Source organism: Apodemus sylvaticus, chromosome 20, assembly GCF_947179515.1.
Source record: "Apodemus sylvaticus chromosome 20, mApoSyl1.1, whole genome shotgun sequence".
Lineage (NCBI taxonomy): Eukaryota > Metazoa > Chordata > Mammalia > Rodentia > Muridae > Apodemus > Apodemus sylvaticus.
Genome location: NC_067491.1, coordinates 50663140 through 50687635, shown reverse-complemented (window position 1 = coordinate 50687635; position 24496 = coordinate 50663140). Strand labels below are relative to the sequence as shown.

General features: G+C 45.6%; 1 protein-coding gene and 1 pseudogene across 1 annotated transcript in view; one reads left to right on the top strand and one right to left on the bottom strand.

The window, feature by feature from the left end:
- Window positions 1-23090, top strand: part of LOC127670543 (transforming acidic coiled-coil-containing protein 3-like) — a 27241-nt pseudogene extending 4151 nt beyond the window's left edge.
- Window positions 21097-24496, bottom strand: part of Polr3b (RNA polymerase III subunit B) — a 97674-nt gene continuing 94274 nt past the window's right edge. The window contains exon 28 of the mRNA XM_052164780.1: window positions 21097-24496. Coding sequence (XP_052020740.1) covers window positions 24367-24496 — 130 coding nt within the window. The 3' untranslated portion in view covers window positions 21097-24366.

The window sequence follows — 24496 nt, the reverse complement described above, 5'->3', positions numbered from 1 at the left end:
TAGCACACTGGTTACAACAGAGAAGTAGTCCAGGATGGGATTTGTCCATCTGCAGGTCCCCCAGGCTGGTACCAAGCTCAGCTATGACACCGGAACACCAACTCTTTCTAGCTCTCTACTCTGGCTTTCTTTAGAGTGCAGGTGACTCATGGTCTTCGGGTTTGTAGCATACAGTCACACGAAGATCCAAGTGACGCATTCATCTTACAGACAGGAAGAAGAGAAAGAAAAGAAGCAGGAAAGAGTAACCTTGTATCATCAGTGTTTGGCATATTTATTTTTCCAGAACACTGCATGTCTTGGTTATTTTCATTTGAAAGGTATCCTAAAAGACTGATGCTTAATTTAGCCAATCACATGGGCCCTTTGAGCAAACTGGGAAGACGGTCTTGTAGACATGACATGGGTATTTTCTTGAGTGCTAATTGATGTTGGAGGGCCCAGCCCACTGTGAGCAGTACTGCCCTTAGACGGGCATTCCTGGGGTATATAAGAAAGCTAGCTAAGCAAAGTGTGATGCTTTCTATATGCTCAGCCCAGGGAGTGGCACTATTAGAAGGTGTGGCCCTATTGGAGTAGGGTGTCGCATGTGGGCTTTAAGAGTCATCTTGGTGATACTGGTTTTGAAGATAAGGGGTCATGAGCAGTTAAGCTTGGCGCTGTGAGAGGCCATAGAAGGCCATTGGTGGAGGTGCAGCCTCAGTGCAGTTAATGGCCCAGGACTGAAGGGGTCACACAAAGGATTTGAGGCTTGGCACCATGAAGAGAGCCTATGAGAGGCTATTGGTGAAGCCTAGTTGCTTCAGAAAACCCCGTGTATTGGAGATGCCAATGTCATGGGATGATCACCAAGAATAGCAGCAGCAGTGGAGTGGATCAACCTGAGCTTAGAGTGCCATAGAGGGCAGAGCTGGAGAAGTGACGCCAGCCCTTTGGAGGAGCCCAGATCATCATGTGTGGATCCCAGACACTGGAACAAAAAGCTGTAGCATTGAAGCTGCCTTGGAGATCCAGAGATATTCAAGATGCCAGAGCCATGGGCTGTCTGCTGAGGAAAGCTGCCAACAGGGAGTGGAACCAGCCCAGGAGAAAGACGTTTGCTACAGTCAACAAAGATGAAAAAAGGAGTTGGAGATCTGAAGACTGCTTTGCCATCAAACATGGAGATGCAGAGTTTGGAATTGCAGTTGGGTCTAAAGGATCACAGCTTTAGTGTGGCGTACGCTTTCTGTAACTGCATAGTTCACAGATAGCCCTGCTACTAAAGAGATTCCAGGGTTCAGGTATTACCTGCTGGATCAGCTGGTCCTGGCTGCTGCTTCCTTTGTGATTTTAATATTAGCTGGCCCTCATCACCGAGACTGAGTTTATTTTTTTTTTCTAATGACTGTAAAACGGTCACATCAAAATCCTGGCTGCTTGTCTCCTCTAGAGTCTCTAAAAATTGTTTCTGTGTACCATTTCACCGCCTTGAGATAGTCCCCTAGGGATGGTGGACATGTAAGGAGTCACAGGGAGATCTGGGGGCCAGACATTTCCTGCCACCTTGTTTGAAACTGTCTTCCATAACAAGGTCTTCTGTGCGAGCCAGGCTTGCTGTCTTGGAAGCCTGAAGGTCCTGTCTCCGCCCCGCATCTTAGCACAAGACCATTGGGATTCCAGATTCCGTATCCAACTTTATGGAGGCTCTGGAGGATCTGAACTCAGTTCCTTCAACTGAGTTCAGTGCTTCACCCACGGAGCCAGCCACCTCCCAGCACCCTCCCCCCACCCCCCTTGTAATTTTTTGTTGTAGACAGCTAAAACCTAGCGTTTATTGTGAAGATTAAAGTTATCTGGGGCTGGGCGGTGGTGGTGCACGCCTGTAATCCCAGCACTCTGGGAGGCAGAGGCAGGCAGATTTCTGAGTTCAAGGCCAGCCTGGTCTACAGAGTGAGTTCCAGGACAGCCAGGGCTATACAGAGAAACCCTGTCTGGAAAAAACCAAATTCAAAAAACCAAAAAACCAAAAACAAAACAACAACAAAAAAAAAGTTAGCTGGGACGGAAGTCAATTCTGACTCACACTTGTTGAAACATTCTTCACCAATTGCTGGTGAGGTGGGGGAGAAGAAGGGCCTTCCCACCCGATTCCAGTTCAGCCTTCTAGTGGGTCAGTGCCGGTGGGTGACTATTTATACACATTTCTTCTCTGTGGCATCTTTCCCCCCTGAGTGAGACGCAGACGGAAGGAGGGCTGGGACAGGAGTAACATTACCTCCACAGGGCTCTGGGGCGAGCCTCTGGGGAAGTCCCCATCCTGGAGTGTGGGCTTTTGTTATGGAAACAGCTCTGGACATATTTTATAACTATGAGTCTTCTCTGTTAGAGCCATAAAGGGGTTGTTCTTAGATCTTAGCCGTGAGAAACCTGGTGGGGTTACAGGCAGGGCAGTGCTGAAGACTGGGGTTCCTGAGAGCTTTTCCCTCCTGCAGTGGTTCGCACTGTTTGTTCCGAACCCCGGCGATTCATGAAAACCACCATTCATGTTTTCCTGTCAGTTCACAGGGCTCCTGCCCCATCTGCCATGGCCGGGAGAGCTCTTGGTTCCTGGCCTCTCTGGGGCCTCCTCCTCCTGCATCTTTCGGAGGGCACTTGGCCCCACAAGGTCATCCTCCAAGGGGTCCGAACACTCCTTGCTGTTCAGTTTGTCAGTTTCCTCTGATCATAAGTATGGGAATGATTGTTCCTGAACTCAGACATTCCAAGTTGGTTCTCTTATTCTAAACAGGTTTTCTTTTCAGGTTACGCGCTAACAGAACCAAATATGTAAAACTGTCTACTATGAAATATTTAGTATTTTAATTCTTGTCCCAAATATCCTATATTCTCCTTCCTTATAGGAACCATTTCTTAAAACACAGAAATACACACACACACACACACACACACACACAAAGAGATACATACACGTGCGTACTCACACTCACACACACACACACAAAGAGATACATACATGTGCGTACTCACACACACACACATACACACACACACACACACACACACACACGCACGCACGCACGCACGCACGCACACGCACGTGCACACGCATACTTCACACACAGTGCACCACACCACTCTGTCTTCCCATTATTGCTGTTAGATAACCACTCACATAGTCACAATGGAAGAGGTTTTGGATCTTAAGGACCTCAGTTGGGTGGGGGAGGGGAGGCTGTCAGTTAAAACGATCAGGGTCTGGAGAGAAGGCTCTGTGTATAAAGGCACTTGTTGCCAAGGCTGATTGATTTGAGTTCCATCGATGGAATCTGTGGGTGGAAGAAGAGGACTGACCCCTGAAAGCTGTCCCCCCAGCCTCTGGGCGCATCCCGTGTGGACAGCACAGTTTAGTTTCTGGTCATAACGATGCTGTTTGTTCTTGCCTAGGACTACAGTTTCCCTGGAATCTTGCTCCGTGCAGCCCCAGGCGGTGATGCTTCATCCTTCCAGGGTGTGGAGCCCCCTGCAGACCCTCCTTTCTGGTGATAGCCCCAGCTGCACAGAAATGTTAGGTCCTGTCACCCAGCCTAAGTCAGGTTTCTGGGCCATGGGTGGCCGCAAGCCCAGCTTGTCTGTGTCCTTACTTGTCTGTGTTCTACTTTGTTTCTTGCCTGGCCACCTGTTCCCTGAGGTGCTCAATTTGTTTTTGTTTTTGTTTTTTTTTTTTTGAGCCTAGCTGTTTGTTTGATTTTTCTGTCCGTGTATTGATTCATTATTGCTGCCTGTATGAGAAACAGTGGAACTTGGAGGCATGAACTTTCTCATAGGTGTATTTTTTAATACACCGGAGAAAAACACCCATTAAAACCTAAAATTCCTGGGACACTGCTGGACCGTTTTCCATGAGAAATTGCTTGCTATGCATTTAAAGGTATTTATTGTATATATTAGCCTATTCAGAAGCCTCTTTCTTTCTAAGATGAATATTAGGCATTTATATTTTCTTGGAAAAGTCATCTTAATCCTTGTCAAAATCAAATAGTTAAGACTGACAACTGGAGATGAAGATGTAGAACTCTCAGCTCCCCCTGCACCACGCCTGCCCGGACGCTGCCGTGCTCCCACCTTGATGATGCTGGACTGACCCTCAGACCCGTTCGTGAATGGCAGGCTGTCCTCACATCTGTTCCATTTCTTCAGGACTGGATGGACCATCATTCAGGGGTCCTTTCAGGGGCAATTTTGAGGAATTGATTCATCTGGAAGGAAGATTAGGAGATGGCAATTGAGTTCCCCAAGGAATAACTGAAAGATGCAAATATCCACATAAATATTAACAGGGTAACAACTGATAGGTTCTCACAGAGGAAGCTGCACTGCAAACAGGATGGGGATGAAGGGACTGAGGAAGACACAGAAGGAAAATGTTTGTCTGTTTTAGAGGAAGGTGAAGATGTACCTTTCCCACCAAGTGTGTGTTGACCAGTGGTTGATCACCAATAAGAGCTCCGCATGCAGAGTGGACCTCGAGGCCCGCTGCCGAGGGAAAGCTGAGGCTGTGTTTCAGAACCCTTGCTGTCCCTCTCATTCCCATCCTTCCTGGTACTGCAGTCAACCAAAGATGGCAGGGCTTCCCCGTGCAGATCTGGAAGCCTTGAACTTGGAGTGCCGACTGCTCCATGCCGTAGCTAACCGCCAGACAGACCTGCAACGTATGCACACAGTTGATTTTGATGTATTTATAAAAATGTGGTTTTTTTTCTAGATTTGACATTACTTCCAGGATCATTTTACTGTATTTTTGCATGATTCCTTGTATTGCATTTCTTTCCACATATTATGGGCCCGTGGCCCTAAATTTTCAGACAAGATTAGCTGTTTTAGTGAATAGTATTTTGTGGTCTTTTTTTTTTAAATAGTACCTTGAAAATTATGATTTTTTTATCCATTACTAACCTTTAATTTAAACAATCATGTTCTTGGTTTAATGTATAAAGATCCTCTAGGAAATGATAATATTGTGTATTAAGATATAACTTAATTAAATTAGGACAAAATGGCTGCTGTATATTTGCAATATGGAGGTCTGAGTTAAGTACTGCCCTTAATACTGGGAACAGAATGTAACCCACGTCAGTCAGAGGCAGGTGGTACTCACATGACCAGGGTGACCAATAGGAATTTTCTTGGTGTATTCTTTCTTCCAGCACAGTGCAAGATAGTGTTGCTGTTGATGCCGTATGTTTAGACTGTGGTTCGGACCACATTTATCTTTCTCTCTGCCATTTGGAACTTTATTCCCTAACCCAGATTTTGCTGCTGTGAAACAGTGTGGACAAATATTAATTATTAATTTGAGATAGCTGGATTGTATATACTTGCAGATTTAAAAAATAGGGAAATTGAAAAAGACATGTAGAATTTTGTTAGGTCTTCTGCTAAGCACAAATAAGATATTTGCTTACATTAATTCTATAAAGTCATTCAGTCAGAATTTAGGATTCAGTCATAGGCAGGTATCTATGCATTTGCAGAACTTCCAAGGGTTCCAGGATCACGTTTAAGGGATATTTTTTATAGTTTAAATAAAGTCAGCTGAATCTACATGTCTCTTATTTCTCTCTAAACTTAAACACAATAAATCTGAAGATATTGTGAGGCACGGATCATATTGTCGAGCTACTGTTGCTGTGGTTATAGACGCCCACTTCAGACATTACCAAGAGCTGATCACTGACTTAAAATTTTTAATTTCTATAGCTAAGATTTACAACATAATATAGAGTGAAAGTTAATATACTAACATTTCTCCTTTGGAGAAAGTTTTAATCCACTTCAGGATGCATATTATCAAGATACTTTCATATACAGGATAGCCTAATTTTATTTGTTTAAATATGCCTATATGCCCAAGATTGCAAATGCATTCAGTCAGTAATACCCCTGTCTGTATGTGGAAGGCATGTTCCCATGGATCATATGTGAAGATGTCAGTAAATTTGCATTAAGGCACCTGCTTTGTAAGTGGATTAATAAATATCTTATATTTCTATTGTCACAAAAGACTGACAACTGTTTTAATTTGCTCAGACATTTTTTCATTCCTTATTTCTCCTGTCTCCATTTTTCCTGATTACACTCTTGGTTTGTAGAGCTCCTCCATGCTCTAATACAGTAACTTGTTTCTAGAGCTCCTCAGTGCTCTAATAGAGTAATTCTTGGTTCTAGAGCTCCTCTGTGTTATAATACAGTAACTCTTGTTTCTAGAACTCCTCCATGCTCTAATACAGTAACTCTTATTTCTAGAGCTCCTCGGTGCTCTAATACAGTAATTCTTGGTTCTAGAGCTCCTCTGTGCTCTAATACAGTAACTTGTGTTTCTAGAGCTCCTCCATGCTCTAATTCAGTAACTCTTGGTTCATAGAGCTCCTTGGTGCTAATACAGTAGCTCTTGTTTCTAGAGTTCCTCCATGCTCTAATACAGTAACTCTTGTTTCTAGAGCTCCTCCATGCTCTAATTCAGTAACTCTTGTTTCTAGAGCTCCTTAGTGTTCTAATACAGTAACTCTTTTTTAATATTTTATGTATATGAGTACACTGTCACTGTCTTCAAACACACCAGAAGAGAGCTTTGGATCCCATCACAGATGGTTGTGAGCCACCATGTGGTTGCTGGGAATTGAACTCAGGACCTCCAGAAGAGCAGTCAGTGCTCTTAACCACTGAGCCATCTCTCCAGCCCAGTAACTCTTGTATCTAGAGCTCCTCTGTGTTCTAATACAGTAACTCTTGTTTCTAGAGCTCCTCCATGCTCTAATGCAGTAATTCTTGTTTCTAGAACTCCTCCATTCTCTAATTCAGTAACTCTTGGTTCATAGAGCTCCTTGGTGCTAATACAGTAACTCTTGTTTGTAGAGCTCCTCCATGCTCTATCTAATACAGTAATTCTTATTTGTAGAGCTTCTCCATGCTCTAATACAGTAACTCTTGTTTCTAGAGCTCCTCTGTGCTCTAATACAATAACTTGTATTTCTAGAGCTCCTCCATGCTCTAATTCAGTAACTCTTGGTTTGTAGAGCTCCTTGGTGCTAATACAGTAACTCTTGTTTCTAGAGCTCCTCCATGCTCTAATACAGTAAACTCTTGGTTCATAGAGCTCCTCGGTGCTCTAATGCAGTAACTCTTGTTTCTAGAGCTCCTTTGTGTTCTAATACAGTAACTCTTGTTTCTAGAACTCCTCCATGCTCTTATATAGTAACTCTTGTTTCTAGAGCTCCTTGGTGTTCTAATACAGTAACTCTTGTTTCTAGAGCTCCTTGGTGTTCTAATACAGTAACTCTTGTTTCTAGAGCTCCTCCATGCTCTCATACAGTAACTCTTGTTTCTAGAGCTCCTTGGTGCTCTAATACAGTAACTCTTGTTTCTAGAGTTCCTTGGTGTTCTAATACAGTAACTCTTGTTTCTAGAACTCCTCCATGCTCTCATACAGTAACTCTTGTTTCTAGAGCTCCTCTGTGTTCTAATACAGTAACTCTTGTTTCTAAAGCTCCTTGGTGTTCTAATATAGTAACTCTTGTTTCTAGAGCTCCTCAGTGCTCTAATACAGTAAATTTGCCTTTTCCTTCAGCCCTCCTTGTTCACTTCTGTCTTGTTGCTCTAATTCCTTGAGCAAGATTATGAATTAATTTATCTTCATTCTATACTATTGATAAATGCTAATGTTTTAGGTTTTATTTTTTTTCCATGCTACTTTGTTACCTCTTAAATCTTACATGTGAACATTTTCTTTATGGTCATTGTCTAAATAGTATAGAATTTGTTTTGCACACCTTCCAGTTGAACAATGGTGGTGGGCATTGTCTTGACTTCTATCACTGACTTAGGGAGCTTCTTGTCTTGGTTTGTGCTGTGACTTACACAATTAAGCATGCTTTCGGCTTTGGGAAGGCAATCCCTTGCATTTGCCTGAAGTATTTTAATTAGGTTTTTTTTTTTTTTTATCAGTTTCCTTATTATTTCTTTTGTTGTTTTTGTTTTTTGTTTTTTTGTTTTTTTTGGATTTTTGGTTTTTTGAGACAGGGTTTCTCTGTGTAGCCCTGGCTATCCTGGAACTCACTCTGTAGACCAGGCTGGCCTCGAACTCAGAAATCTGCCTGCCTCTGCCTCCCAGAGTGCTGGGATCCTTATTATTTCATAAACTATATCTGCATAGAAAGATGATGTCTCCGGCAGCTAATTCAACTTCTTAGCTACACACACACACACACACACACACACACACACACACACACAGCTCTGACACACACTTAGGAATTTGGATGCTATTGCATTTGAAATATGAATAAATGTAAAAATCAAGTCTTAAGATCAGTTTATATTATAAATTGCCTTTACTTACCCAGGGTAAAGCTTTCTTTTGCCTTTAACTCCATTAAGAGACAGACATTTTTCTTTGTTTTCTTCCTGTTTATATTCCCCAGAATGTCAACCTATATCTCCACCTCAAATTTTCCAGGCTTCCATGTTGGGGTTATCTCGGGGTTGCTAAGGACTGAGCCTAATTTGTGATTCAGTTTGAACACCTTCCTTTAAAAAACTTTATGCATTTGATCTTCCAAAGAGTAGCAGACAAACTTGATGTCCATTTTGTATACATTGTGTTATAGACTTGATTGGTCACTTTTCTCTTTGCTGTGACAAAATCCGTGACAGAAGCCACTTTCAGTGTGGCTGGAGCGATGGCTCAGTGGTTAGGAGCATCGGCAGCTCATCCAGAGGACCCAGGTCTGGTTCCCAGCACTCAGGTGGTGGCTCGTAGCTGTTTATAACAGGAGATCACACATCCTTTTCAAGCCTCTGAGGGCACCAGGAGTGTGTGCGCGCAAGTAAAACACTCATACACATAAGATAATAAGAAAGCAAACTCTTCTTAAGAGGCAGCTAAAGGGAGGGTAATTATTTTGGCGTATGGTCTGAGGGCTCAGTTTCTCATGATGGAGAAGGCCTGATGGCAGGACCCTGGGGCAGCTGGTCTTACCGCAGCAACAGGAAGCAGAGAGACACAGACACTGCTGCTCAGTTCACTCCCTCCTTTTTAGTGAGTCTGGAGCCCCAGCCCAGGGGATGAATGCACACTCAGGGCAGGGTCATCGTTCCTTGTAGCATGTAGCTCTTGCTACTCAGATTTAAACTCTGGGAGCAGGCCTTGTTACCAGCCTCCACCCCGATTCCCTCGGATCCATAGATGAAAAACACAGACACAGACAAAGACACACACACACACACACGTTGCTCAATTTCAACCTGCCTTATTTGGTCAATAGCTGGGAACTATTAATCAATCGCCCGCGGTTAGTGCGCCCTCCTCGGCACTCTCAGCTCATCACCTCTCAACCTGCTCTGGCTTCAGTTGCTCAGTCATCTTCAGTCCCAGCTCAGCACCCTAACCTCCTGTCGGAAGAAGCAGGCCGTTCTGCCAGAGATCTCACGTGGCTAGACTCCCTCTGAGGCAAGGTGAAACTTTCTCCCACCTCTGCGCTCCCACCTCTGCTAGCTTGCCTGCAGCAGACCTAGAAGTCCTGCCTATTCCACCCTGCTCATTGGCCACTAGCATCTTTATTGACAGATCAAGATCCAATTGGGGAACAGGACCTTAGCACAGAACCACCCCTACATCCCCTTAGTTGAACTTTTCTGGAAACATCCTTACAGAGAGTCCCAGAAGTTTCTCTTTCAGGGTGATTGTAAATCCTGTCAAATTGGTAATCAGATTAGCCATTATATAATCCATATTTTATTCTTTAAAAAAAGTCTTCCTATTGTGCAATTGTGGTTTCCAGATTCCATTATGTACTCCTTTTCTGACGACTTAGAAAAAAAAAAATTAGCTTTTTCTGTAGTGATTTAGTGTATTAAAGCCTTTTTTTAATAGTTTGATTTTATATAATCAATTCTCTTTTTTCTTAAAAATAGAAATGATTGGATACCTCTTGCAAAGCAGCAGCTAAGGAGACTCAGTGAGTGCTGTTTGTTGTCTGGAGTATGGACTTCGGTCCCCACCCTTTCCTTTTCTCCTTTTTCCAGACCCTTCCTATCTTGTCTTCCCCCTCCCCCCATAATTCTGTTGTTAATTAAAACAACCAAACAAAACAAAACAACCAAACAAACCCCCTCTTTATTGGCTGTGTGTGGCACTGCACGCCTTTGATCCAAGCACTCAGGAGGCAGAGGCAGGCAGATCTCTGTGAGATTGCGATCAGCCTTGTCTATATAAGGGAGTCCGGGACAGCCAAGGCTACACAGAGAAATCCTGTCTCAATAAAACAAAACAAAACAAAACACCCAGCTAAACAAACAATCTCTTTTCTGAATTCAAAGTTTTCCAATTGATTTATTTTGTTACTTTGAATTTCATATTTAGGTCTAGGATCTATTTGTGAAAGATGTAAGGCCTGCATCCAGGTTCATTTCTAGTTTAATTATCATCATCATCATCATCATCATCATCATTATTACATTTTTATTTATTCCAGCGTCATTTTTGGATAAAGCATCCCTTCTCCACTGACATGCCTTTCTACTTTTGTGTAAGTCTGTGCCTTCACTGTATGACACTGCTGATCTGTACACTGAATCATTTGCCAATACCACAGTGTCTTGACTATTACTTCATGTTAAGTGTTAAAATCACACAGTGTGCATCCTCTCCTTTGTACTTTGTAGGAGTTGTTTTACTTGGTTTAGCCTTTGGCTTTACCTTGTCAACTTCAATCCTTTTGTCATTTCCCACAACCTACCTTGCTAAGGTTTTGATTTGGAATGCATCTATGTAAGATGCTAGGTTGGAAAACTCGACATCTTGACACTGGAGTCTTCCAGTCCGTGAGCATCCGTTGGTCGGACAGCTCTCCTTCGCTCGGCCTCCGTGGTGTACATCTGCGCACTGTCGCAGTCTCTTCGTGCAGCTTCTGTGGGTGCACATGCTGGTCCTGATAAATGGCCGCGTGACCTTAAGGACCGCTGCTGTGGAGTGGGGCGTCCTAGCCATGTGGCAGGGGCTGCAGTTCCTGTCGACCACATTGCTCCTGACTCTTGACCTGTCAGCTGCTGACAGAGAACACCAGGGTAGGTTTGTCTGCTTTTCTTCCATTGCCTTGCCCTTCATAGATGTTGGTGCTTTATTCCAGCTGCAGGTGCATTAAAGGCTGGATTTCTTTGCTGTTGTTCTGGAGCCTTAGTTCCTTTATCATTATATAATGCTTCCTAGCAATTCATTACGGTCTTCTCTGTCTAAACCAATACAGCTTATAGCTTTCTTTCGGATAATGTTTTGTTTTTTGTTTTTTGTTTTTTGTTTTTTTTGTTTTTTTTTGGTTTTTCGAGACAGGGTTTCTCTGTGTAGCTCCGGCTGTCCTGAAACTCACTCTGTAGACCAGGCTGGCCTCGAACTAAGAAATCTGCCTGCCTCTGCCTCCCAAGTGCTGGGATCAAAGGTGTGTGCCACCACCACCAGGCTCGGCTAATGTTTAAGGGTTTACAAACTCACCAAAAGCTGCAGGAATCTTCCTTCACTGACATGTGGGGTAGGAGAGAACTTCAATGATCTAATCACCTCTATATTTTCATATTGACAACACCCAAATTTGAACAAGCACATTCAAACCATAGCTTGTGATGATTTGTTACATATGTATGTGTGTGTATGTATATACGTCTATCTATTTATATCTATCTATCTATCCATCTCTCAGTTACCTATGTACTACCTATATCTATCTTCTATTATCAATCATCTATCATGTCTATATTTATCAATCATATCTGTCATATCTATCTATCTATCTATTCATCATATCTATCATCTGTCCATATCTATCAATCTATCATGTTCCTATCTACCATATCTATGTATCTATCTATCATACTTATCTATTATCTATCTATTCATCTATCTATCAATCTATCATCTGTCCATCTATCATCTATCATATCTATCTATCTATCTATCTATCATACCTATCCATTATCTATCTATCATATTTATTACCTATCTATCCATCTACCAATCTATCATCTGTCCATATATCATCTATCATATCTATCATCTGTCTTTCTCTCTATAATCCAGCATTATCTATTTATTTGTCTATCTATCTATCTATCTATCTATCATCTATCTATCATCTATCTATCTATCTCTATCATCTCTTATCTCTAGCCATCAAAAAAGCATAGAAACAAGTACAGATTCAACTGTAGTGAACAGCCCTACCACCTAGATTTATATCTTGAAATATTTCCCACAAAATGAAAATTGGCCGGAAGAGAAATGGTTGAGCCCAGGCCTGAGACAGGAAATGTGTCATAAGGGACTAAAGAATCCTGGCATACCACAAGGCAAGGGTATTCAAGTTCAACTGAGCTTGTGTAGACGCGGGAGCCAGTGTGGACAGCTTCTGGACATCGACGGGCCAGTGTGAGCATCAGAAAGAGAATTCTAACCACAGACTATCTGTAATCCATAAGTGCACAACAACAAACTCCACACCTGCTGACTGCCACTGAAGGGTGGTAGGAAACTAATTCATGTTTTGACAACCTGTATGGGGGAGTATCAAATAGTTGACCTTTATTGTATGAAATTTATCTCTGAACTTCCACAGTTGATGAGGAGACTTATCTATTAAAAAGCGTGTCCTTGCTCTTCCATGAAGGAGGAGTGATGGGGCCTGGGTTGTATTTTACAGTCTCAGATGATCTAGGTGTTATCTATGCAGGGTAGCTGACATCACAGACAGAGGGATGAACTACAAATCATGAAACTATTGGAAGAAAATATAGAGAGTGCTTCAGGGGGCATTGGTCTGTAAGTTTTCCCCAAGGCACAAACAACAAAGGCAAAAATTAACAAGTGCTATTATACCTAATCTAAAAAGCTTTTGCAGAGCAAAAGAGACAATCAGTAGAAGGAAGATGCCACCTACAAAAGGGAGAAATGTCACAATATTTCATTCAACCATGGTTAGTCTACCCAACCCAACCACCCAACAAAAACAGAACACAAGGTAAGACAAAACAAAACAAAATACTCAAAGCAAATGATATGATTGGAAAAAATGGGTCAACAATAGGGACAGACAGTTCTCAAATGGCGACCATGTATATGCAATGGCTCTACACCTCTAATCCGTGGGTGACATGGCAATCAAAAGCAGGGGATACATCACACCACCCCAGTTAGAATAGCTATTATCAAAAAGACAAAAAAATATTGGCAAGGATGTGGAAAATGGGAATTCTCCTACACTGTTGATGGGAATATAAATTAGTACAGCCATTGTGGAAAACAGAATGGAGGCATCTCAAAAGTAGAACCACAACTGTCATGTGACCTAGCAATCCCACCACTGGGATATACCCAACACAGACGAAGTGAGTATGGCGGAGGGACATTGCACACGTATTTACTACAATGCTGTCTACAGTAAGTAGCGCAGGGCCAACATAGCTAGCTATTGATGGGTGAACAAATATTGAAAACAAGTTATAAATGTGCAATGGAACTTATTCAACAGAGAGAGAGAGAGAGAGGTGGAGGAGGGGTGGGAGAGGGGAAGGAGAGAGGGAGAAGAAGGGAGGGAGAGGGGAGAGGCAGGGGAAGAGGGAGAGAGCCACTTCCTTCTTCTCAATCACTGGGAACTACCTATCTGTCCACAGCCCCATGCCTCATCTATCCCCGTCTGCTGTCTCCAGCACCACCCAGCCCCAACAATAGCTCCCGGCCAGTCTCTCCTTGCCTTGGAGGTTCAGCATTGGCTTCTCTGTACAAGTTAGAAAGCACTCCCTTGCTTCTCTCTCTTTATTCCCGTAAGAGTCCACTTCCTTGCTTGCCGCATAGAACCCCACTTCAGCTCATCGTGCCATTAGTTAATGTCCTCTGCATCTGAAATCCACGGGGACGGTAACCTCCTCCCGGAAATGTATCCAGAGTGTTCAAGAGCATCCTCTCTGGGATGTCCCCTGGATGCCGGGTAGGAGAATGTAGTCTCACAGCCCAGTCCTAGAGCCCGCATTGGGAGTGGGCAGCCCATGGCATCAGCCAACCCCAGAGACGATGCAAGCAGATAAAGTACTGGAAGAGTCAGTTACTTCTTTGGCCGAGCATCCAATGGAACAGCGCCTTAGAGTGTGGGTTTACAGGATGACAGGCAGACAGATGGACGAACAGACAGAAGGACAGACTGGCAGGTGGACACACACAGTCACACTTCAGAATCCACCCACAAGCCCTTTTTAGTGACTCACTCAGGAGCAGAGGGGAGAGGAGACTTTACCACAGAGACCCGGGGTGAGTTGCATTGTTTCCACTGCATCCTATATGCACAGGATGTAGTTGACTTGCCAATGTTATGCACGTGAACCCCAGGCCTCCACCCTAAGCTTTTCTGTGTCCTTGTCCCTGTCGCATGCCCTGAGAGCGAGTGGATCATCTAGCTCACTCTTGCAGTCCCAGGACCCAGTAGACAGTCTGGTATTTAGAAAGCAGAAAGTCGTCTGATGCAGCAGATGAGTGGTTTAATTTCTCCTTAGCCTTTTCCAGAGTCAGGGAACTCCACAATGAAACAACCGACCGACTGTAGATACCAGACACATGCCCTGGTTCCAGGTCTCTCTTGGCTTGGCATGGTCTGACTAGAATGACTACTACTTTGAAGTGAAGGTTCCACAGAAGAGAGGGCTGGGAGGCTTGAGGGCTCCAGATCAGTCAAACCTACTGTTTGTTTGAAGGCCCTCTTGTGGTTTGCCCAAGCTCATCCACGAGCTCTGACTGGATTCCAGCTGCTGGTCAGCCTCTCGTTGGCTCCTTAATCCAGGTTTAATGAGATGAAGGCCCTCAGAAGAGGTCGATGGTTATCCTTTAAGTGAGCAAAGTGACTCTTCCCAGAAGGACTGATTTTAATAACCCAGTGCAAGGCCCCCTTTAAGGTACAGGATGACTCTGGCACATCGGTTAAGTGTTACACAAAACAGACGTGAGTCTTCAAAATCAAAGGCGTTTTTCATTCATGTGAGAAAGGAATCAGTAAGCTGCGTGAAAACTGGGGTGTGTAAAAGTCCCTGGGGCCTCTGGTCCACAGCCGGAAAAGCTCAGAGCAGATTGGACACAGGGGGAGGCAAGCTTGGCCGCCCATAACTCAGAGATAGAGGCGGCAATCTCCCCGCACCCTGCGTTTCATGTGCGGCCTTTTGCTTCTGATCTGCCAGCAGTTGCCTAATTGGCGATGACTGTTTCTGTGGACACAAGGGTCTGCTAAATGTGTAAGGCCTGCATTTTTCCAGGGGAGACTTTTTCCTTTACACATAAGCCAAAGATTCCTTCAGGCACACATTCTTTCTCATGCAGGTCACTGGATTCTTGTGCAGGAGACATGAATGCCGAGTTATCCGCACAGAGCCGGGCATTTGCACACACAAACATTTCTATGATCTGGTCACACACGGGGCAGTAGGGATGCCGGGTGGGAAGCCCTGCAAGGCTGGATTCACATCTTGAAATTCCTGCACTTATGAAGATGCCCAGGAGGCTCAGCATCGGGGAAACACTTCGAGCTGCTTGCTCCTGCCAGTTGAGGGCTTTTTTTTCAGTCAGCCACATCTTTTGACTCTGTCTCCACTGTAACCAAAGGTTATTTGGGAAGATATTCTTTATTCTGAGTGTGTGTGTGTGTGTGTTCATGTGTGTGCATGCCGAGGGCAGAGGACAACCTTGAGTGTTATCCTCAGACATATCACCCAGTTCTGCATTTTGGAGTCCATCAGTTAGCCTGGGCTAACTTGTCAGTGAACCCCAGGGATCCATTTGTTTATACTTCCCCAGTGTTGAGATTATGAGAGCATATCACTATGCCTTGTGGGTTTTTCCCTCCAGTTTTCATTTTGGGCCACATGTGTGCATGTACATGTGCGTGTGGGTGTGCACCTGCATGTGTGCTTGCGTGAACATTCATGTGAGATCTGAGGCTGCTACCAGGATCACTGATCGATCTCTCAGTCAAACCTGGAGATCACTGAGATAGGCTGGCTGGAATTACAGCAAGGAGGGCTGCCATGTCTGCCCACCACTTATGTAAATCGTGGGGAGCCGAACCCTGGTCTATATGCTTGCATAGTCTCTCTCTAGCCCCCATGCACAGCAGTTTTACACGTGTTCTGGGGAATCAAATTCGGGATATCATGCTTTTCTGACTGAGTCATTCCCACAGACCTACTTGGTGACATCTGAACAAAAATGTCAACTCGTCACTGTAACCAGTGTGGATACAGCTCTGGTATCCACACACCAGGCTGTTCCCCTGAAGTGAGACATTACTGAAGAGTCCATCTGGAGGCTGGCAAATAGGTTCTGGACGGAGTCCACTTCCAAGGAATCACAGCACCTGATATTTATTGGATACTTACTTCGTAGCTCCAGCAGACTCGCTGCCTGGCCCCGAGTCGTCTTGTTATTGCCTCGCTTTCACAGATGAGGAAGGAGACCCAGGCAAACTAATTTGGCCAAGATCATAGAAGGCAGGAGGTGGTGGCACCAGGACTTGAAAATGGCTGAGTTCCTGCTTGTGACCACAGCATGCTCTGGTCTCCCAGATAGCGGTCTTCTGTCAAGCCAGGATGAAGGCAGGCTTACTAAGGGATGGCTTAGTGACAGCTTTCAAGTCAACCCAAGAAGGAAACAGAAGCGCACTCCTGTGTGTGTGTGTGTGTGTGTGTGTGTGTGTGTGTGTACTCATTATTCTTGACTTCATATAAAAGGTCCTATACCATCTGCAGATTCTCTTGAACATATGAGCAATCTGAGGCTCAGCTTACTAAAAGACAACTTGGGGTTCTCCCAGGGCCTCTACCCTCACGCAAGCTGGCAGCCATGTTCCCCATTCATTTTGGAAAATAGCTCTTTGGAAAGCTCCAAGCTCTTGTCAGTTCACCCATCCGCAAGAGCTGAGAAACCCGAGCCTCAAGTCCTCCCTACTGTCTCAGGAGGCCACATTTGCACAGACTTAGAGAGGTGGCATTGCTAGTCCTGCAGGGACAGGGATGGGACTGAAGGGAGCAGCTGGGACTGAAGGGAGCAGCTGGGACTGAAGGGAGCAGCTGGGATAGACCCAGGAACACTCAGTAAGTCTCTGGAAGGGCTGGCAGCTCAGGTGGATAATGGAAGGGAATGCAGGAGCTGATGTCTGAAAACGGTCTCAACGGATTCTGCATCGATCACTGTGTCTTAATTCCCCCCACCCTTCCTAGCCTCCACTAACGTGGACGGGTGGGAGCAACCCCGACTTAGAATTTATTAGGCGTGGAACGGCAGCTGTTACACAGATTTAAAGAGGTTTCAACTTCACAACTTAGACTTGGGAGTGAAAAGGTGAGTTTTGTGTTGTTCTGGTTCTTTTCTACTGTGCTAGCCCAAGTTATTTCCTGAAGCTAGTCTGTTAACTGCTTCTGGAGTCTCAAATCCAATTGGTAGCTTGGTTTTGGTAACAAACAATATACTCTCGACGGCCACTTCTTCCCCACCATGTAAAACTTCAAAACACGCTCTTCAAAGGAGCGTGACTTCAATTTCCCACCCATCTTGGCCCTGTGGTCTGGTGTCATAAAAGTCCAACAACTCGCAGTCGACAAATGAACTACACATTTTTGTACGACACACATGGAGTCAATCCAGAGTGGGGGGGAAGAGGTGTGATTTTTACAGTTGTTTTCCTGGTCATCCGTTTCACGGCAGAATGGGCTGAGCCCACGTGGAGGGGCCCAGCCACAAGCCTGAAGTGTTCAAGTCTTGTGTGACTCATTACTGCAAATAAAGGTGTTGGCCAAATGGGGCCCATTAGGTAGCACCCAATCAGGGGCTTGTTAGAGACGGTGCTGACTCCCCACATGGAAGTGTTCTGTGGGCTTTGGGAGACTGCCCACTTTGATGTCAGTGGTAACCGGCGATTCCAAGCCAGCACCTTCTCTAACTCACTGGCTGTCACTCCTCGTGGTGGCTGGGAAGCAGGGCAGCTTGTCCAAATACTGCTTTGGAAAGCACCACAGCTTCTGCACTTAGCCCAAACTCCCCCTTCAAAGGAGGCAGGGCTTCTCCGTGCTGCTCTGCTGCTGCTCCCTGAACTGACGAACCCTCGGGCTAGAGGGGACCAGTCACCCAGTGAGCTTCCTATCTATGTGGGGTCTGACTGGTTCTGGCCTGATGAAGTTCTCTGGGCCAGAATGTCCCGGTGAGCATGTGACAAAAAGCTTGCTGTTCCAAAGGAACACAAAAGACGTGTCAGCCTCTGGTTTGGACCAGGCACACAGTCATAATCTTTAAAAGAGCCCCAGGGTGGTACAAAATTATCTCTATTTTGAAGACGGGAAAACTCAAGGAGCAAAGAAAATTTGAGAGAACATAACCATGAGGCTGAGCATGTAACCTTAAGAGCGCGATTACCTGGTAGATTTCAAAATATGTTAAAGAATAGCATAAACCCAATGCAAAAATTATGTGACACCTCTTAAGAAGATTATTACTTTTTTGGTGCTTGTTAATGTGCACACGAATGCAGTGCCCACAGTGGCCAGAAGAGGGGTGCTGGATCATTTGGAGCCAGAGTTACAGGTTGTTGTGAGCCTCCCAATGTGATGGGAATCTTGACAGCTGAACCACTTCTCTGGTCCCTTGTGGGACCTTAATGGATAAACAGGGGAACGGTTGAGGAGCGCTTCATGCCTCATATAAGGAAGGCAGGCATTGGCTCCCTTCCCTGTCCCAACCAGGCACCTGAAAGATGGCTGCCCTGTGGTCAACCCTAGAAAGAATTATTACCTTGACCTGAGTATGTAGATTAGGTATCTTCTAACACCCTTATCCCGGCCAATTGTACACAGTCACACAAACCTTGCTCCGGAGACCCTGGCTACTTCCCCACAGGCATAAATACCCACCCATTTTCTCCCCCAATAAACTGGACCAGGTCTCCAAAGCTGTTCCCGGTGTGTATGTTCTTTGCCTAAGCACTCACTGTGGACCAAAGTCCCGGCCAAGCCTGCCTCCCTCCAGCTCAGCCGGGTTTACGAGGGGCCCAGGGAGCAGAAGCAGACAGGGAGAGGCAGTCCCTGCATATAAAACTTAAGGAACTGACAAATGAACAAACAAGGCACATTGCCAACAGGACCTTAGAAGCACCTTCCACTCAACCACCCACTGCCCACGGAACGGCCATGATGGCTTCCTGTTATAGATGAATTCTGCCTAACTAAAGAGAAAGAGCCCCAGAGGGTGCCTCCGAGGGTGAGTGCTTGCCTAGGGTGCAATGAACCCCGGTTGGATTCTCAGCACCACATAAACCAGGCATTGGGGTGTACTGCAATCTCAGCACTGAAGAGGTGAGGGTTGGAGGACCCCACGTCAAGATCACTCATGGCTACATAGAGTTTGAGGCCTGACTGGACTGCGAGAGATCTGTTCTCCCAGCATCACCAAAGGCCACAAAGAACCAATGAAATAGGTAATCTTTGGGGCCTCTCCCAGTGACTAATTTGGAGATAACTGATTGATAATATTACATACAGTAGCGATTCCTTTTCTTCACCACATAGTATTCCATCTCGGGAGCATACTGTCCCTTATACTACTGTTCGTGGCAGGGGGTTGGCTCACAGCATCCTGCAGTCTGGGGTGGACTCTGAACCTTTGTAACTAAGAAAACAAATCTGCCATCTAAACCACGCTCCTGTGGTATTCTGCTACAGAGCAGCCTGAGCTGCCCCATCCAGGGGACAGTGGAAACCCCGGTTACTCGGCAAGCTGTCTTCCTGTGTGGCATGTCAGTCTGTCCATTCGGGTGCCTTGACAACAGCTGACATTGTGTTTGCAGCCTGTTTGTTGACTGTGCCGAAGAGGGCACAGGGAGGGTGTTGAGGTGAGACTTCCACTTCACCCATGTCACTCCCGATCCTTCAGGGAAAAAGGTCATAGACTGCCTGTCGGAATTACCCGCCCTTACTATAAACAGGATCTAATCGGTAGCTTTTAAAGCACAGACTTAGAATAACTTTTTAAAAATACACCTGCCACAGACTAGGGAACTGTGGCCCCTTTGATGTAAGTTCTGGGGCACAGAACTGGGGTGCTAGGCAGGTGGTCGCCCCAGCTCAGTGTCCTCTCACTAAAGCTCTGGGACAAACAGCTATTCAAGTGTGGTCTCTGCTAGTTTCAAAACCACCCAACTGCTCCCTTCCCCGACATCTTGGCTTGGATCCAATGGCTCCTAAGCGGTGCGCATGTGAAGAACTGTGAATTCCTCATCAGACAGGTGCCGACTCTCCTGATGATCACAGCTGCCTGGGATGGCTATAATGCTCATCTACAGGAAACACAACACTATGGTGTCTGAATTCCTAAAAAAGATCACTTTCATCGAACCATGGATTAAGCCACATAGGCCTGAGGGTTTGTAGCTCTTGCCATTCCCCTGTGGTAGTGTGGTGCAGGGTGAGGTGGGGGGATGGGACTTGGCTACTGTGCCTAAGTTTCTTGAGCTGTAATGGGCTAATCACCCGGAAAAGTGGAGATCTTGAGTGGTTAACTGTGGTCTGATCACAGGCTAGGACCACCTCTCCTGGATTGTGTGTGCCATCAAGAAGATACACATCCTGCTCCTGGTACCCCCCAGCATAGTGCATCCTATCGAGTGTCCTGGTGCCAGTACCTACAACACTGCCTGGCTCCTTCCGTGATGGGATGGGCCCGGTACTGCAGGGTTATCAACCCTTGATGGATTTGGGAGAATTGGGCAAGATTACCCAAGAGAAAGGTCCTTCTGATGGCCCAACAAGCACACGGCACCAGGACACACACACCTTAGTAATCCGGAGGGTCATCAGTAAGGAGAGGGGGTGGCAGATCTGGTAAGGGATGTCTCTGCAGGGAGGACTCTGCAGGGAGGATGGGGACACCTCCTCTGACTCACAATACCCATGAATCTGAAGAAGCACTGAAGGCAGCCCACTCACAGCCACCTCTTGGACTGAGCATCCTCCTCACTGCCACATCTTTATTGTGAAGAAAACAAACAGGGCTGAGTCTTCAGGCTGGTGACTCATCCTGATGGGTCTGGGGTGCGTAGATCTCCAGTGTCCTCCCACTCCTCAGCCTCGTCCGCACACTTGAGTCTGACCCCTGTCAGGAATCTTTTTTTTAAGTTTATTGAACAAGGAATAAATGGGGTTTTCAAGTTTTCACATCATAGTTATTTTTAAGCCATAACAGTACTTATCAACACAAGATGTTTGTCTATTTTTATCGTTTGTATTTTGTTTAATTTTATATTCATAAGTATACTTAAAAATCAATTATTAATATATGGTAACACATGGCTCACATGTTGCTTAAGCAGCTCTATAGTAACTTTACAAGTTCATGTACAAATTTGAATTTTATGCAAAAATTTTGCTCCTATTTTTTTACACTACTGGGACCTAGTATCAGTTATAGATAGACAAATACTTCTGTTTTCTATCTCCCCAGACATTCTGTTTCAGAAAAGGCTATATGGCATTCTTATCGAAATATAAAAAGGAAGTTTTGCATAACCTGTCAGTATTCTGAGGAGCATTTGTGATGTGGTCTGAGAATGTGGTCTGAGAATGTGGTCTAAGCGTGTCTGGGGGTGGTCTCTCTCTCTCTCTCTCTCTCTCTCTCTCTCTCTCTCTCTCTCTCTCTCTCTCTCTCTCTCTCTCTCCATAAGCAATTCTTAGTATAAATATTTATCTGGCATCAGGGTACAACAGTGAAGACTAACCCAAGAGGACATCTAGGCCCACCAGAACCAGGAAAAGTATCATTACTTGTCTGATTCCTCCCACAGAGGACTCACTCCGGCAGAATCCACAGACAATCCTTCCGACTGTTATCTGGCTTTTTCTGACTTTGAAATACTGTGTCTGTCTTCCTGAAGACAAGATGGCATCTTTCATTTCGGATTTTGGCCTTATGTAGTACTTGAGAGAACTAAACAAGAAGGGATTCATGAAGTTTAAGGACTTTCTCATACAGGAGATTCTGAAACGGAAACATTTCTTGGACTGAAGTGAAGGAAGCATCTTGGGAAGATCTTGCCGACTTACTTCTGAGATGTTATGGGGAGAATCAAGCCTGGGATGTGACCTTCAAAGTCCTTCAGAAGATGACAGGAGAGCTCTCACTGAGGGCAACAGGTGACTGTTGCTCTAGGAACTGGTGCTCAGGTGGACGATCTGGAGCACGCTGCAACTTCCTCCTTGAAGGAGTCGAGCCTGGAGGAAGCAGCCTTTGACTGGAACTCTGACCCCCTTCTAGAAGAGAATGTCGGTCTTGCGTATCTGTGGGTCTGGAAATCCGGCTGAAGGCAAGCTTGTCGACTTCGATTTCTTGGGAGGTCTGTCTGGATGCTCCTGTATCAGCCCCACCCGTGTGCCCTTCCTGCTGCACCTACTGTGCATGTGCTGAGACGCAGACAGAGAGACCCGGATGCAGTGGTGAATGCGATGCAGCAAGAGAACTCGGAGTTGAAAAGCAAGCGTGAGGACCTCAATATGAAGTATTTGGAGGTGGCGAAGATCATGGATGAGTTTGAGAAGATGCGTACAAATCAGTAGAGGAGGCTGTGAAACAGAACTAGCCAAAGACAAAATCTAAACGCTTTTAAAAGAGAGACCAACTTAATGCAGACCTGAACTCCAGGGAGAAGTCCTTCTCTGAGCGTTTCAAGCAGTTTGAGAAGCAGAAGGAAGAGACTGAAGGCGACCAGAAGAACGAAGAGTCCCTGAAGAAGTGTGTTGAATCCAGAGCGAAGACTGGAAAGGAAGGCCAGAGGTACCCGGCTGGCGCTGCAGGCCCAGGCAGAAGGAACGCTCGGGCTGGCAGAGGAGGAGAGCGCCCAAGGAGGAGAGCCAGAGGCCTGGCTTTCCAGGCACGCCCGAGGAAGGCACAAACGCAGAGCCACTCACGGGAGAAGACTGTGGAGCAGAAGACTAAAGAAGATAATGAGCTGACCAGGATCTGTGATGACCTCATCTCTAAGACGGAGATCTGACCACAGCCAACTATCACCAGCCCTCTTCTGTCTGTCTGCCCATTTCCTTGTCTGATTTCTCTGTCTGGTTTATTTAACCTCTATTAATTTCTAACCTCTATTCATTTACTTTGAAAAGATTAAAGTTTAATTTTAAACTCAAAAAAAAAAAAAAGAATAAACCAAGAGAATGGACAGACAACTAACTTCCTGGTAGCAATGGAACGGGCAAGATCTGAGGAAATGACCAGGAGTCTGGATTAGACCCAGGAATTCTGGAGGCTCAAAAGAAGGTGGATCAAGAAAGAAGCAGGCTGTGCTCATTTCATTCCATCAACCCGAAGTCTCTCTCAGTGCGTGACAGTGCTGTGACCGCTGGCCTTCCACAGTCACATTTGTCACTTGTTGCCCCTGAGAGTTAATTTCTTCTCATCTCAGCAAAACTTGTACCCACAAATCTAGCCATTCTTTGTATGTGTGTGTGGAAGCCAGAGGGACACTGGGGTCCTCCTCAGTCACTGTCCACTTCAACCTCTGACACAGGGTCTCTCCCTGACCCTGAAGTACACAGCTCCACTGCTGGTCACAAAGCTGCAGGGGTCTGCCTGTCTGCTCCCCACCCCACCCCACCCCACAGTATCGAACTTTTACACGGGTGCTAGGTGCCACGCATGGGCTTACATGGGTTGCTGGGGGTTAAGTCAGGTCATACATATGTAACAGGCATTTGACTGACAGTGCTAACTTCTTAGTCCCAACTCAAACGATTCTTTACCTCCTCCACATCTGACGAGAACCAGGGTTCTGTTAACCAGAAGATGTCAGAGGGAATTTTAAGGAGGAAAGATTTTCTAATAAGAACATTTAAAAACACAGTATCATAAACCAGATATGCTGGCTCATAGCCATGATCCAGTACTTGTGGGAGACGAAGGCAGGGAGGGTTGAAGTAAGTTCAAATCCAGCCTGGGATACAGAGTGAGACTCCAACTCAACATAGACAGACAGACGAACAAACAACAAAATTAACAGGCACTGGTACTCTCTCTAGCTCGTGTCCGTCTGTGTGATTCCACACAGGGCTGTGTGTGTGGGGCCCAGCACCTCCTGCGGCTCGAGGCTCCAGGTCACGGGTGTCATGCCAACCTCTGGAACTCAGGGAGCTGCTGCTGCCGCCTCTCCTCCTCCTCACAGTTCTCCGTGAAGCAGAATGAGCACAGACGTCACAGAGAGCCCCTGCCTTGGGCTGCACAGGCCGCCGGCTGGCCGCCCCTCTCCTCGTGAGCACTGCACAACCTTACTCATTGTACTTGGCCAGTTTCAACCTGGGGATGATGTTCATGGACTGCAGCTCCTGGAAGAGCAGCTTACAGGCGTACGGGATGCGGAGGGAGGACACGTGGCACGAAGACTTGCAGAAGTGGCAC